The following is a 14,859-nucleotide window of genomic DNA, read 5'->3' as shown; positions in this document are numbered from 1 at the left end:
TCACAGAAAGAGTGGGAAAAATTTCCAACTGATATAAAAGTTACATCCTCAAATGTGGCCTCAAAGAGATGCATTTACTTGAAAAAAGTAACATTTATTATCTGTTTCAGGCCTGGCTGGGAGTACAGTCTGAATGGAAGCAGAACAGTGATTTCACAGCTTCTCTCCCTCAAGTGCAGCCCAGCCTCGTAGGCTTCTCCATTCCTGGCCCCTCAGAGCTCCCAACACAGAGCCAGCACTCAAATTAATCAACGAATTCAACCTGAAGCCTATTTCTCTGTCATCACCTCAGATGCCACCTGCCCTTTACAGGCAAGATCCTCTCTGAGGCCAGCAACCCAGCAAGAGGTGGGACACAGAGGAGATGAGGGAGGTGACAGGGCTGGGGAAACCAAGGCCTGACCAAAGGCTGGCCTCTCTGTGGCGAGCCTCAGCCTCTGTCACTTCCCACACATGTACAGAGCTGTCCTGAGTCAGTGGGCCCAAAAGTCCCTCTTACTGTAAAGCAACTCCTGGAATTCCCTGACAGGCTTCCCAAAGCCTGCAGAGAATCCAAACAACAGCACATTTTGGGAAGTAAAGAAACCAAACAAAAGGAAACAAAACTAACTCAGTTTAAAATCCAGGATGTGCTTTTGCTACACAAGGATGCAGTGCCTAATTGCGCTTGGATGCTCATCAGGGGACTCAGAAACACATAAACCAAAATCTAAGTGTATTCATTCTTGGAAACTGTCAGCATTTCACCCTTTCATCCTTGGTTAAGACACAAAATTCTGCAATAACAAATTATTCTCTCTTCTCCATAGCTACCTCAAGCATTTTCTATAGTTCTGTAAGAATTTCCTAATCTAATGTGGTTTTCTTTGACCTTGCTCCTGTCTTTATCTCTCTCATGATACTTTTTATTTTTTCTTTGCCCACACATCTGCACAAACACAGCTTATCACCAAATTTCTGGTTTGGATGCAGTTTATACCATGGACTGCAGCTGGCTTTTAATGCTCTGTTCAACAACTACTTGTCCTGATAATTAGCATACAAAATAGAAAACAAAGAATTACATACTTACATAAACAGCATACAATTTAAAATGCTATATTTTTTCCTAACATTGTTACGAAATTGAGGGAATTTTCAGCAGCTGCAATACTATTTCAAAATTAATTGGCTAATACCTCTAAAAAAATTGAAGTAGCACTTTATGTTAGAGTGTTCTAAAATATTATCTCTCAGACCCTGCAATGTACTTTCATCAAACACTTCTGCAAAAAGCCCTGTGCTTCAAGGATGACCTGCATCTCACCTCAAAGGAAGAGCCAGCACTGAGGTAAAAATCCAGCACTGTTGGAGAGAGTTTCCATAATCCTGGGGTTTCTTTCTAGTCTTTATAATTTGTTAGAATTAGTTTCTTATTCTCTTGCTTAATTATTTAATTAGTTTTTAGTCACTGAATCATGTCACAGTTAGGTACAGAGTGTCTTAGCCCACAGGTTCCTGTAGCATTTTATTCAACCACTTTGGAGTCTTTTTGCATGATGGAAGGCCTTAAATCTCATGTCCAAATACAGCCACAAATTCAAATCTTCCTTGGGGAAGAAATGCATTACCATCTACACATGCAATACCAGGAAGGTAACATGGAAGAACTGACATGGCATTTCTCATGCCGTTGTCAGGAGAATATTTATTTTCACTAATACTTTTGATGGTTATTCAAGTCTCATAATCTCCTATAATCAATTAGAACACCGCCGTTTGACCTCTCAGTAAAAGTATTAAATTATATTTATTTGACCACTGCAAATTAACTGGGATAAAAAGACAACTGTAGAAAAAATATCATTAAACTACTAGCTTAGATGGGGTTTTTTACAAGACTATGTGAATTAGAGCCCCTCTACTCTCCAACATTCCTCAAGAGAGATTTATCATTTCTTATTCTTTTATTTCTGTTGGGGGGAAAAAAAAAATCTCTATTTCTCTGCTTTTGTTTACAAATGTTGGCAAAAGAAGCAATTGTTCTATATTAAATATTTCCTACACCTGTCCTAGCCTTAGATCCAATCTGAACATTTTGGATATTCTCTGTAATTCATGTAACTTCAAGGAAATTCAGACCCACTGCCCTAAGTCTTCTAATATCTAAAAATAACAAAGGCTGCAAGTTGCCAATTTCAAATCTGAAGAAAACTTCTGCAGAGAGAAGTTTCACAGCAAATTTGGATCTGATCTCTCTGGTTCTCATACATCTCTTCATGCTAATTAGTTCAGATCTATATCTAAAATTCCCACATTTCAGCAGGTTGGCCTCACACCTCTGGGTGAAGCCATTCTTCCTCTCTTTTTTCTGAATTCATAAATACAAAACATCCAATGGTTTCACCAAGCCCATGCAAACATGACTGAATATAAACACATGCTTGAGTGTTTGTGGAATGGCAGAACTCCATGGAACAACTCACCAATGAACAAAATTGGGAAGGTGATAAACAGCAGGAAAACATGAGGGACCAAGTTGAGGGCATCCACAAAGCAGACGTTCCTGAGGACACCAGCACTGATGTTGTAGGCAGAGGCATTATCATTACCACAAAATGCAAGTCTCATCTCTCCCAGGGGATCTGGCTACTACAGAAACGAGAGAAATGCTGACTACCAAGAGTGCCAGTATTCCTTTTGGCTAAAGACAAAATAAATATAATAATTACACAGGGAAAGAGCACACTGAAGAATCCATACAGAATAATACAACTGTATTTTTAAAATTATTTTGGGCTATGTCAAATACAAGTACATTAGAAGGCTGTGTTTATATGACATTAGTATTGTTTATATTTTGATAATATTGTTTATATTTAGCCACATTCATTATTTAAGTGCTATTTTTAAATACGTTATGCTATAACTTCTAGTGTTCACTATAGGCACAAACATTATGCTGCAATAGCTCTGTGAGAATATAACGACAGAAAGTAGAAGATTTGAAAAATAAGTGTTTCCATTTCTCATAACAAAACTCAAATGAATGTAAGTTGACCTGTGTGTTGCTGTTTCTTTGGTGAGCCAAGACTGTCTATGCAATATCTCCAAAAATTTGTTGCACTGCATTTCCAGGGCAAGCTCCGAACCTTTGGTATTTGTGATCTGGCAGCTTTGCCTTCACTGATATTTTGTATTTCTTCATTGTCACATAGAACAATGGCCAAACACAGGAGACATTACAGAAAAATCATGAAATCTTAAACAAAGTAGGTGGTACTGAAGATTGCCTAGGCAGTAAATCAACATTTACGTTTGATCCTGAAAACCCTTAAACATGTGCTTAGACTCATCCCAGCAGTCTCTGACTTCCATTACTTCTTGTGAGATTGTCTTTGTACATCATGATAAGCTCCTGTGTTCGTGCTTGCAGAGCATGGGCCATAGAGTGACTCAGAGTTATGTCCAGGTTCTGGCTTAAATCAACTTGTGCATCATTTATATTTTTAGTCTTCTTTACAAGAAGATGAAACAGGACTTCAAACAAAGTCTTTCCTTGCTCATTTCTTTGCCTGAGACTTACACAGAGCAACATAGTGTTGTAGAGTAAGTTGTGGAAAGTCATTTATCCACACCCTTTCCTCAAATTTTACATGCTAAAATAGAAGGAATGTATTTAATCAGCAAAGCATCTGTCTGCAAGAACGTTGGCATTAATAGGTTTTGCAGAATCAGAACAAGATAGGGATGCAGAAAATGCATAAGTGCAGTTTAAAAACAACAAAAAAAAACTCAGGGACACTAGGGAGAAAAAGATTTCCTTCTTTCCTCATATAGTTATTAGTTCTGTAGGTTGTTTAAACAAGATAATCATAACAAGGTAAGCATAAACTACACAGGTAGTCCCTTAGAGACAGAACAAACATGCAGATCATCACAAAAATATAGAATTCAAAGAAGCCTTTTGAACCTCTGCTAAACCCTCTGTTAGCTTTTAAGCAAGTTCTTTTTGGATCTGAAAATCACAACCCATATCAAAACACATCAGAGAAGAGGAGTTTCTTCGAAAGGAGTGTGATAAATGCCCTCCCTTTCCCAAATATATCTGCAGTTTATGGCTGAGATTTACCAAAAGTTAAGAAGAACTCTCATTCAGGTACTGAGGCAAAAGCTGAGGGTCAACCAATTCAAACTTCAGTAACCACTATCTGCTAACAGTCCACATGCTGTAACACAATTTGATGGAGATTTTGGCCCATTCTCTATCATGAATACAGTGATATGACCACTATCATTCTATAATTTTATTTTTATACCAAAATAGATTCATGAATACATAAGGCTAAGTAACAAAAAATAAACATTCTGTTAATGCAGGAGCTGTCTGAATATAACAAGGAGTTATTAGCAAAACAAATAAGGAACTTAAAAAAAAACTACACAGAGGTTGTTTGGGTTTAATTTGTGAAAGCTTGACATGTCTTCTTTAAGGGAAACATAATGATAATAATAATCTCTTGAAAATCAGAAATGCTGTTTCCTCGTTATTATCGAGGGTCAGAAGTCCAAAGCAGTTTTGCTAGGAATTTTCCTCCCTTTCCCACAAGGACGACTCTCTTCTGAGGCAGCATAAGATGCTGTTGTGGTCTAGTGGCTGGAGTGGTACTGAAAGGCAGGAGAATTCTGGGTTCAGATGAGCATTGAATCATTGACTCCTTGTGTTGATTTTTGACTAGAAGCCAAAAGCTATCTGGGAAAAGGATGAAAACCACATCCAAGGGAAGCTAAGGGAACTGTTGGTTTTTTCCCATTTGTCTGGAAGGGAAATAGAATAGAGGGCAGCAAATGTTCAAGTGAATGACTATTAACTCCAGGGAGAGTGCTTTCTCCTAACTAGAGACCACCATCAGTTTGCAGTGGTTTCCCATCACACCTCAAACAATAGTCGCTAAAAGCTCTTGTACAAGATGCATCTTTGAAGAATCACATCTGAATCTTCACAAGAATCTATGCTGGGCCTAGTTTTGTGATGGAGTACCACAAACAGTATAGTATGGAGTACCCAGTAACACTTAAAACCAATTGTCTTTTGCACATTGCCATGGCTGAAAAAAGAACCTGGTCCTATTAATTAATACTGATATCTAGAGACAGTGCCCATCATACTGGTGATCTTTTCCAAGAGAGGGTAAGGGCAGTCTATTCACAATTCTTTTGTTCATTTGAAAAAAAAAAAAAAAAAGAGAAGTAGAATTTAATTGCCTTCACTTAAAAACAAGAGAGAAAATCAAGCCTAGGTTGGTTAGTTTGTAAAAATTCCCAGAAAAAAAAAACCAAAAAACATGGCAAATGAAATGAGATAGGGTAGTTGATACTAAATTCCTAAGGTTTTTTGATCAGAAAACCTCATAATGAATCAGTTTATCTAGTGACCATGTTCATTAAACTTCCATAGGCTTAAAATCTATCATAATATTCTGGTCAGCCTTGTGATGCTGTGCTGCCCCAATGCAGCTTTGGCCTCATAAAATGCTAAATCATAAAATGTACCATTTCCCTGTTTAGCAGCGCTCAGCTCAGGACACACATCCAGTACAGTTTGTCACTGATAGGGAATAGAGGAGATAAGAACTGTGGCAGCATTAGCAGTACAGTGATCCTTCCTTCCTTCCACCCATTTTTCCATTTCCACTGTGCTGGGAACAAGCTGTGGCTGGAAGTGCAGGAGTCATATTCTACATCTGTTGGCACATCCCAAATTTCCTAACACCTGCTGCTGGCAGTTCTCTGGATCTTCAAGAATGATGTATGAAAACACCCTGTACTACCTTAGAGCTCTGAGAAATTAGATCATCTCCAGTGTGCCTTGTGGGGAGAGAGGAACAACTCCATGCTTCCCTTCCCATCCATTTCTGGTTCAGAAGGCAGATCCCACACACCCTCCACAGTTTTGTGACTCAAACTGCTGGACCTTGCTCTGTTTTTTGGAAAACTTAGATACAGAGGAGACTCTGGAGGTGGAGACATGCACAGAACGATCATCCCCTGGAATAAAGCATGCAATGTAGTTCCTGCCTCTTGGCTCAAGTTTCCTAGATAAGGGAAATAAACTGGATGAAGTTTTGCTGATATCAAAGGGAGGATGCTTTGCCTTTACAGTCAATGCCCTTTGGTTTGAGGCTGAAATTAGCCATTGCTTTCTGCAGCATCAGGGCACGCCTCCAGAAGCTCATTTTCATTATCCTCAAAGTTTAACAAGCTGTGCTCTTCTCCAAAGAAGGACAGAAAGAAAGCCCCTGAGGCAGAAGAACAAATCCTTGATTTCTCTAGACAGTACAGGGTATTTTTCAACAATGCTTTTGCAGCTCCACTAAAAATAACAGGAGTTGGACCATGACAAGTTTTCATATGCAATCACTCATCCAAGAAAACAGTGCAGCCTTCAGTCTTTTTCAAATAAAAATTTCATAATATAATGGCAAAATTTCTTATGCCCATGCTCAGATCCCATGCTTGGATAGTTCAGTGTAGCTGAAGAAGGACAAATTTTTATGGCTGCAAACAGAGTAAGCTTCAGACTAATCAAAGAATCAAAGTTACACTTTTAAACAGCATTTGAGTGTTGCACATTAAAGAGATCTTTAATAATTCTAAGAATTTTAAAGAGTTTTAAAAGGCATCAGCTACACTGGCTTTTAATGAGTCCTAGTTTTGAAAGCTTTCACTCAAAAAACTGAGCCTGGAAATTAAGACAGTTTGAAGATCTTGATTGCAGTTACCCAGTGAAAGAGTGAAAAAGCACCATTCCCTTCTTTCAGTACAATCAGAAGATTATATGAAATGAAAATGTGAAAATTAATAAAAATAAATTAAAAAAAAAAAAAGCCAAAACATGAAGAAATGAAAAATTGCAGTTGTGCTTAGTATTATAACTCATTGAAAACAGCAGCAGGAAAGGAAGATGGAACATTTCTATGACTGACCACTGAACAAATTTGGTTTCCTGAATAAAAATTAAACTATTAAACTATTCTTCACTTGGCTTTTACTCTACTAGTAAGCAAATGCTGGGCTTCAGTTAGAAGCCCAGCATTTGCTTACTAGTAGAGTAAAAGCCCTCCACATCTGTAGAGAGGGAAAAAGAGATGCCTTGCTTACATGAGGAAGTGTTGTTTGTTTCTCGCCACACTGAGCTTTATGCAAGTACATAACTAAATACACTGAATACTTATTCTGTATTTCCCACCAAAAAAATGAGAGAATGCTAATCACACAGAACAGCAAAACCCATAATGCTGAAGGTCTTTGAATTAGACCTAAGCAAATCAGAATACAGAGCTCACTCAAGTTTTCCCACCTTGTGGTCAAAGGTGATTTTCTCCTTCCCGAAGACGAGGAGGCAGACTTTTTAGGCCGCAGTAAGTATGTGGTGAGAGATCAAATGGTAAATGAGGTAAAACTCATCTGTAGAGCCACAGGAGAAATTTGAAGAGATTTCTGTTGTAACAGGGATGGAAGAGATTAAAGCCTTTAATGCTAGACTCAATGCATTCCACAGCAGCAGCTACCCTCCTACACCTGCCAGAACCCTTCCTTGGGAATACTGGAAACAGCACCACCTGGAAGGGTACACAGGTGAATTAAATAGCAAAGCCAGGTGGGTTTATCACCCTCTGCAGTCTGCCTGCATTGCTGCGGGATCACAGTCCAGCAGAGAGCCACACATAGTTTAGTCTCACAATTAACAGTCCTAATCACTTGCTGTTCCCAAGATAAGAAGCCCTGTTCACATCAAGCTCGACATCAGATCTGAGCTGCTGCAGCTGTACTACTTCAATTCCCAACCTGGCTCATGCAGGACTGTCTCAAGGACATAACACTGGAGCCTCTTAGCAAAACTTTATCTGCGGGTCCCAAAGGAAGGGAGAGGCACTGGAAAACAAAGGTCTCTTCTTCTCATATGCATTGACCTTTTCTCTAAGCTCATGCACAGGTTGGAATCTTTGGAGCTGAAAGCTTCTCTGCAGGAAGATGGCTTTGACTGGCCAATAGCAATGTCTGAACAAAATGGGAGCAGTCTAACTACCACATTGAAAAAAGAAACCATGTAACCTAAAAGTGAATATTCTGGAGAAAACAGATGAAGGGGTAGAAAGTTATTTTGAAATTTGTTGGTCATCTGCAGTTATGAACCACTATTTCTCATCAGGTAGTAGCAGCCATTCAGAACAACTGTTGAGGGGCTCATAAACTAATTTTAAAAGACAATGTTATCCATAGTCATTGCAAAAAAATGGCTTTCCCAGAGAAAGTTTCACTTGCTGTTGAATACAGTAGGCCAACAAGTTATGCTGGGGTAATTGCAGCAATGTGGGTACATCACAATTTGCTTCACTCCTAATTATAGCAGGAATGTTACACTTTATAATAATGTTGCCAAGCATGCTGGGTTTAATCTATCATTTCAGACATGTAAATGTAGTAATGGACTAAGATCATCTGATAACAAGCATCAGCTACATTCAGCAACCCAGCAGGAGTGCCAAGTGCCAGGTAATTTTTGTTTTAACATTTGTAGGCTGGAAGGCCTTCGTCTTTCTAGGTTACTGCCAAATTACTCACTTTAACTTCTGTCTTTATGAACTCTACAACTCATCAGATATTCTCAGAGGTGTTTTTTCCTTCTCCCTTTGAGAATGACCTGTGCTGAATAGTCAGTATGAGCTAAAGCCATCAACCAAACTTCACCGAAGAGGAGAATGGAAAGAACAATCAGGAGGATGGGCCCATGTTGGTACCAGTGGAAGGCAAGTTTCAGCTCTCCTTTACATCATTTGGGAATCTGCTTCCCTGTTGGTTTACTTTAATGAGGATGTGAACTATCTGAACAGCAGTTCACCCTTCAATGAAATAGCTAAAAAATCCTTCTCGTCTTTTAAGCATTTAAATTTTTATGCTAGGGTCCCCACTACTGGCAACTTAAGACCTCCTGGTTTTAGGCTAAGGTGGACAGACATAGTCATAAGAGAATAAACAGAAAACAGAACAAAAGTGATTAATGAACAAATATTCACTGTGAAGAAGAGAGAAGTTTTGGGAAGAAAGAAAATAGGTCAAAGTCGTAAACAAGGAAATGACAAAACATTGAACCCTAAACACTCACAAATCTCATTTTAACAAGCATAAATGGGGATTCTCAGGGCACTAAGCCAGTTCATGAGATATATTTTCCATAAGCAATTCTGAAGAAGACAGTGGAAAAATGATAGATAATCTAAATTTCCATTAAAATTATGAGAACATCCTCACCAAGTACAAAACTATAAGACTCCTTAATTAGGATTATTTTAAAATGTTAAAAAGACATTTTAACTACCTTAAGGGTCTTTTAAAGTGGACTTAAAAATCTTCATATTCAAGAGTTTCATCTTACCTGAATTATCACTCTGATCATCATGCTCTGCAAGGTACTTATGACTACAAAAAAAAATATATATAAATACACTCCTCAGGTGGAGCTTGTTTGGGGGAATAAGAATATTTTGAAAACATTTATTGAAGTAGTTCTCTTGTCCACACTTTAAAAAAAATTGATAGTTGCACTTCCTAATTAAAATATATCTGTTTACAGAGCATACTTGTGTCTCAGTTCAGATCAAATTTCATGTTGGTCTTAGATATAATGTGCATTATATGCCCATATATACATAAAAACATGTATGTATATACATATGTGTATGCATATAGGTGCAGGGTGAAGAAAATACTCAGAGTTATACAAAAGTACTTAGTTCCTATCTTCTACAAAAAAGTAAAATTTGTCTTTCTTTCTGGAATTTCCCGTAGTAAATTTTAACTAAGGACAAATGGTTAATTTATAGCTTTGAATGGAAGGCCTAACTGAGATTTCCCACAGATTTTAGGTTAGTGCTCTGAATCTTTTTCCTTTCTATGTTGAACCCTTCTAGTTTGGTCTTCTTACCTTCCTAAAGGCACTCTAACCCAACCCATTGTGATCTATAGTCTTGCAAAGAGTGCTGCTGTGGTAACGGCAGAAAGCACTGTCCCTTTAAAATCTACTTAATCAAAAATGACCCAATACAATTTTCTTTTATTCCTTATTTAAGCTGTGACCACCTAAGCTCCACAGACCCCTCTTCCTTGCTAAACTCTGTCCCAGCTCCTCTGGGCCTCAGGATGATGAATTACCTCTGGTGCTTGTCAGCATTCGCAGAGCTAACTGCCGTGTGCCACAGCCTGATCCAAACGGTGCTGAAGTCAGTGCAAAGAATCTCATTGACTTCGGGCGCCTTCTGGATCAGGCTCCAAACACAGGCTAAATCGCAACGGCAATGGTGCTAAACAGCCTATTGGCAATGCAAAGCATTTCACACAAACATCTGCACACATCTAAATGCGTCGTCTTTTTTTTTTTTCTTCTTTCTTTTTTGGAAAGCTTCTCCACACAATGCGATCCCCAACACCAGCGTGCTACGCTGCCTGCTGTAAAACCATCGACTTCACATTGCCAAGACAGGACAGTTTAAAAAAAGAAACATAACCCTGTGAACAGCAGCAAAGAAAACATCAGCAGGAGGGGAAGGTAAAGGCTGAGAACGCCTGTGAATGGAAAAGCAAAAAGAGATTGGAGTTGAAATCCCAGGAAAGAACGAGGAGCAGCCCTGTCCCACAGATATAAAGGGAAGGAGGAAGAGGAGGTGGTTAGTGGGAGATAATGGGGGGAGGGTCATCGCATGCCCCGTTTGGTTACTGAATGTTAGATCAAACACTGCAGCTTACCTTTGTAAACACAACCCCAAAATACCAACCTAAAGTGTCACTCGGTTGTGCTATGTGATCAATATCATCCCGATGGCAGGATTTTCCTCCACTTAGTGAAGCCGCTCCAAGCCCTGGAGTGGATTATTTTTAGTCTGGTGATGGGAAGATCAGCTGCTGCCTCCTATCGGGTTTCCAAAGTGCACAAACTCTTCTTGCCTTTCTTACTCGCTGAAGGGGGCAGGAAACTGGGAAGAGATAGGCAAGCAAAAAGAACCAATTTTTCGCCTCCTGAAGCTACAGTCCCCTGGGATTTTTTTCTGCTTGCTTTTATTTTAATTTTTCCCTCTCTGGAGCAATAAGATTCCAAGAAGCTGCACTGCAGTACATGGACTATTAGCAGATGGCTATTCTGAAGTAATTAATTTAGACAAGGTAGTCTAACTTTTGGCAAGCTTGCAGAGATTCAGCTTTTGATTTCTATGTAATTAATCTTGGATTATTTGAATTTGACAACATAATTTTGCATGTCTTTCACCATATTAAGCAGAAAAGTCTACTCAGATATTTTACTTTACTCACTTACCTAAGTCACTCCAGCTCTTCTGCTTAAAATATAGACCAAACCTCACTTTTTGATCACACAGGTCTGCTTCTTGTGAAATGGCTTTTTAAATACTTGAAATAAAATTCCAGACTAATTCAATGCTCATACCAGGAATACAGTTTTGAACACAATAGCCCTTATTTACATGGGATAACATTTTTTAGTTGCAAAATCCATGATATATGTTTAGTTAGAGGTAAAGAAGTCCCAAGAGAGCCCACATGTGGTCAGTTGGTTTGTTTGCTCATTTTCTCACAGGGCAATCAAACAAAGGTGAACCAAGATTTGGATTTTTCCATTGTGACAGTTTCACTTGAGCCTTACAACTTGAGGCCATAAATTGCAAAGATCTGGGAAGTGTGGTGCAGCACCAGACATGTGGCAGGTGGTTTTGAGTACAGCTGTTGGAATCACAGAATAGACTGAGTTGGAAGGGAGACACAAGGACCACCCAGACCAATTCCTATTCCATCATTCAGTACTGAAGCTGGAGGCCCTTGGGACAGAATTCTGCCTAGACCTCGCAGAATCCAGGGATTGCATCTAGATCATTAGAGAGCAAATGGTTTCCAACGGATTGAAGTCAAAGGTGTTTCCATGCTTCCATGAATGGTGTTACAGAGAATGCTGAGCTGAGAATGGACTTGGATGGCTGAGGCCAAACACTGCAGGATTTATCAAAACCTTGGTAAACCCAGGCTGCTCCTTTTTCTCTGATGTTTCAAACCTGACTGTTGTAGGGATAAGAAATCAGAAACCTCAGAGCTAATTAGTACATTTTCTTAGCTCCCATTGATTTGAAATACCAGCACAGCTTTACACTTCAATAGACCTCAACAGTTCTCCAAGCACTTTAAAATCTTTGAGTTTACTTTTTTTTCCCCCTTTATTTCATCCCTTTTGATGTATGAAGTGCTTTAGAAAAAAGATTATGGATTGAAAGTCTGAGTTCTGCTATATATCTATGTTTATTAAAGATTTTTTTAAAAATAAAAAAGTTTTATCCCATCTAATCATCTGAAATAGCATTGTAATGTAATATTTTTGAAAATACATTTAATTTCTGACAGAAGTGAGTAATATTTATGGTCACAATTGTCTTCACCAAAATATGAATATTTAGTTCACTGTTATTCAGTTCTGCCTTTTCTACAAAATTGTTTAAACAGGAAGAAAAAAATAAGGCAGAATGAACATGAAATCAGCCAGCATGTTTCATTTTGCTGTTTCTAAATGGGATGCTATCATGACAAGCTAAAGTGTTTTGAAATGCATTTTTAAAGGATTAAGAAAAATTAAAAGCTCTGAAATGTCAGAACACTCAGCCCTGATCTGGCATTTTGTATCAGGGCTTTTCGATTTGTCAGGGGGAAGGAGGCGGGAAGGAGGGGGGAAAGAGAGGGGAAAAATGGCAATTACAGGAATTCAAAATGTTTCAGGGAATGTTTGGACGTTTAAATGAATGGAAACAACCACAGGCGGAACCTCGTCCAGGACGTCACCGGTTTTCCCAGTCAGCCTCCACAAGACGAAATCTGGTACCGACATCTCTCCAAGTCGAGGGTGATTCAACTGCAGAGGTGCCAGCAGTGCGGGACCGAACCGGGCACGGCACCGCCAGCACCGGCACTGCCGCCCTGGCAGCGGATGCGGTGGCGGAAGGAGGCATTGCGGGGGGGGGGGGGGGGGGGGGGGATGTAGGGAGGATGCGGAGTGGGATGCAAGGAAGGCTGCGGGGAAGTATGCGGGAAGGGATACGGGGAAGAATGCAGGGAGGAATGTGAAGAAGGATGCGCCACCCTCTCGGGCTCCCGCGGCCGCTACCGGGGCACTCACTGGCGGCGGGAGTCCCTCCGCGGGCTGGTGGCCGCGGCCCCGGAGCGGGGGCAGTGCCTGACCATGGCGGATGGGCAGATTAAAGGCAGGAGCTGCTTCACCTGATGGCTTTAGGGAGGGAGAGGCAGAATGCAAAATATTCTAAGTGGATCTTAACAAAACCGCTGAATTTTGGCTTCTTCGTTCTGTTCTATGGCCCGGCCGGCTCTGATTTCCACACCCTGCTGGGCTTCCATCAGCTTGGCCAGCTGAAACCAAAAGAACCAAAATGGTGGAAGAATAACATGTGTGGGGAAAGGTTTTCATAAATTAGGACTCACCAATGTGAGGAAAATTACCCAACAGGCACTGCAGTGTGGATTTATTTGCCACAGGTCCTGGCTGAGCACTTTCCACCTGAATTGTCTTGGTTTAATATTTAACTCACTAACCAGGAAAGGAAGGTGGCTGCACTATGGACCCTGCTCACATAACAAGCTGTTCTGGTTTCAGCTGCCAGCAGCTCTCTCTGCCATTTCCCATATTGTGGGCCAATTCATACGTGCCCTTCTACAGCATTTATGGCAGTCAAAGCACTGGGCCATAATGAGTTTCCACTTATTAGCCAGACTCAGGGAGATGCCTGCAGGCTCCTTGTCTTTTCCATTTCTTAGGTGAAGAGCTGAAATCGTCATCATTTCATCCACTAAAGTGGCTGTTTTGGAGAAAACTTCTCATTGTGCTGAACTGGATAAATTCCTTGACTGATTTTAAACCAACTTACATAATTTATACCAGGACTTTATGCTAATAAAAAAATCAGAGTCAATTATATAACTTATGGACTATTTTGCTTCTAAAATTGTCACAGTGACAGAATCCCCACAGTGCTGTGTCAGAACTTGTGCCACCGTATAAAAAGATCAGACTGACACAGCTTTCAAGATTAGTTTTACTTACAGTTACAACCCTACTTAAAAAAAAAGCTTGCAGTTTTCTTATTTCTTATTTTAATTACACATTGCTCATTTTATCTAAAGAAAAATTAATGGATCTAACAAGACAATTGTAATGAAGTAGCAAAGAATTTTTTTTAATGTCAGAAAATTCGGTCTATTCTTTGCATAAATTCTCTGTCTGTTTAAAATATTTATTGTTATTAAGGGGAGAGGGGGGGAGGCAGTAGAAGCTTAGTATTGTTTGAAATATTTTCCACAGCTTTTCTTAAAAGTCATCATTCCTGATTTCTATGGGGAAAAGTGTTGTGGAAAATATATACAGCAAAATTTCAACAGAGCAATCTAAGTAGTGAACAACTCTATATGGAGAAGGATGAGAAAATCTCAGACCTCAGAGTTCATCTCTATAAAAGGTGTAGAAAGCCACAGACCTTGAACATGGATTTACAAAGCTTCTGATCTTTGAGGGACAACGGCGCCATGGTGGAGGCAGACACACCAAATACAATGCTACCATTTCGTGGGATCTCCTCTGGTCAAGGTGACCCCGAGGAGTGTTAAAAAGTCTCTTTTCCCCAACCCAGCTGTCGAAGAAGAAATCAGAAGTCTTCAGCTGTTGTTCTCATGGTTGCTTGTTATTTCTTATCTAAAACATTTTCTGTTTGGCCTGTCGGGGTCTGTTCTGCAGATCAGTCTGAGGCATACTCTGCCCACCCC

General features: G+C 39.7%; 1 protein-coding gene and 1 long non-coding RNA gene across 32 annotated transcripts in view; one reads left to right on the top strand and one right to left on the bottom strand.

The window, feature by feature from the left end:
* Positions 1-11,009, bottom strand: part of ABCC9 (ATP binding cassette subfamily C member 9) — a 69,502-nt gene extending 58,493 nt beyond the window's left edge. For 9 of the 27 annotated variants that reach the window (XR_010362571.1, XR_010362572.1, XM_064420636.1 and 6 more), the window contains exon 1: positions 2,466-2,628. Coding sequence is in view for 21 of the 27 variants with exons in the window: in XM_064420636.1 (XP_064276706.1) it covers positions 2,466-2,610 (145 nt within the window). In the remaining 6 variants the exon portion in view is untranslated. Of the gene's footprint in view, positions 1-287; positions 401-2,465; positions 2,684-7,339; positions 7,480-9,415; positions 9,460-10,782 lie in introns of those variants that run through there. The other 18 variants (XM_064420650.1, XM_064420642.1, XM_064420645.1 and 15 more) reach the window with 18 other exon arrangements.
* Positions 81-12,714, top strand: LOC135300800 (uncharacterized). Of its 5 annotated transcripts, none has more exons than XR_010362574.1 (5): positions 81-348; positions 1,237-1,330; positions 8,451-8,535; positions 8,642-8,789; positions 10,439-10,658. It is a non-coding gene; the product is annotated as an uncharacterized LOC135300800 (long non-coding RNA). The 5 variants fall into 5 exon arrangements; XR_010362577.1 differs by lacking the exon at positions 81-348 and adding an exon at positions 11,627-12,714 and having other exon boundaries at positions 442-1,330; positions 10,439-10,585; XR_010362573.1 differs by lacking the exon at positions 81-348 and having other exon boundaries at positions 442-1,330.
* The last annotated feature ends 2,145 nt before the right edge of the window (positions 12,715-14,859 follow it).

Source organism: Passer domesticus, chromosome 5 (assembly GCF_036417665.1).
Source record: "Passer domesticus isolate bPasDom1 chromosome 5, bPasDom1.hap1, whole genome shotgun sequence".
Classification (NCBI taxonomy): domain Eukaryota; kingdom Metazoa; phylum Chordata; class Aves; order Passeriformes; family Passeridae; genus Passer; species Passer domesticus.
The sequence above is the reverse complement of the archived record's forward strand: the minus strand, read 5'-3'. Positions and strand labels throughout refer to the sequence as shown.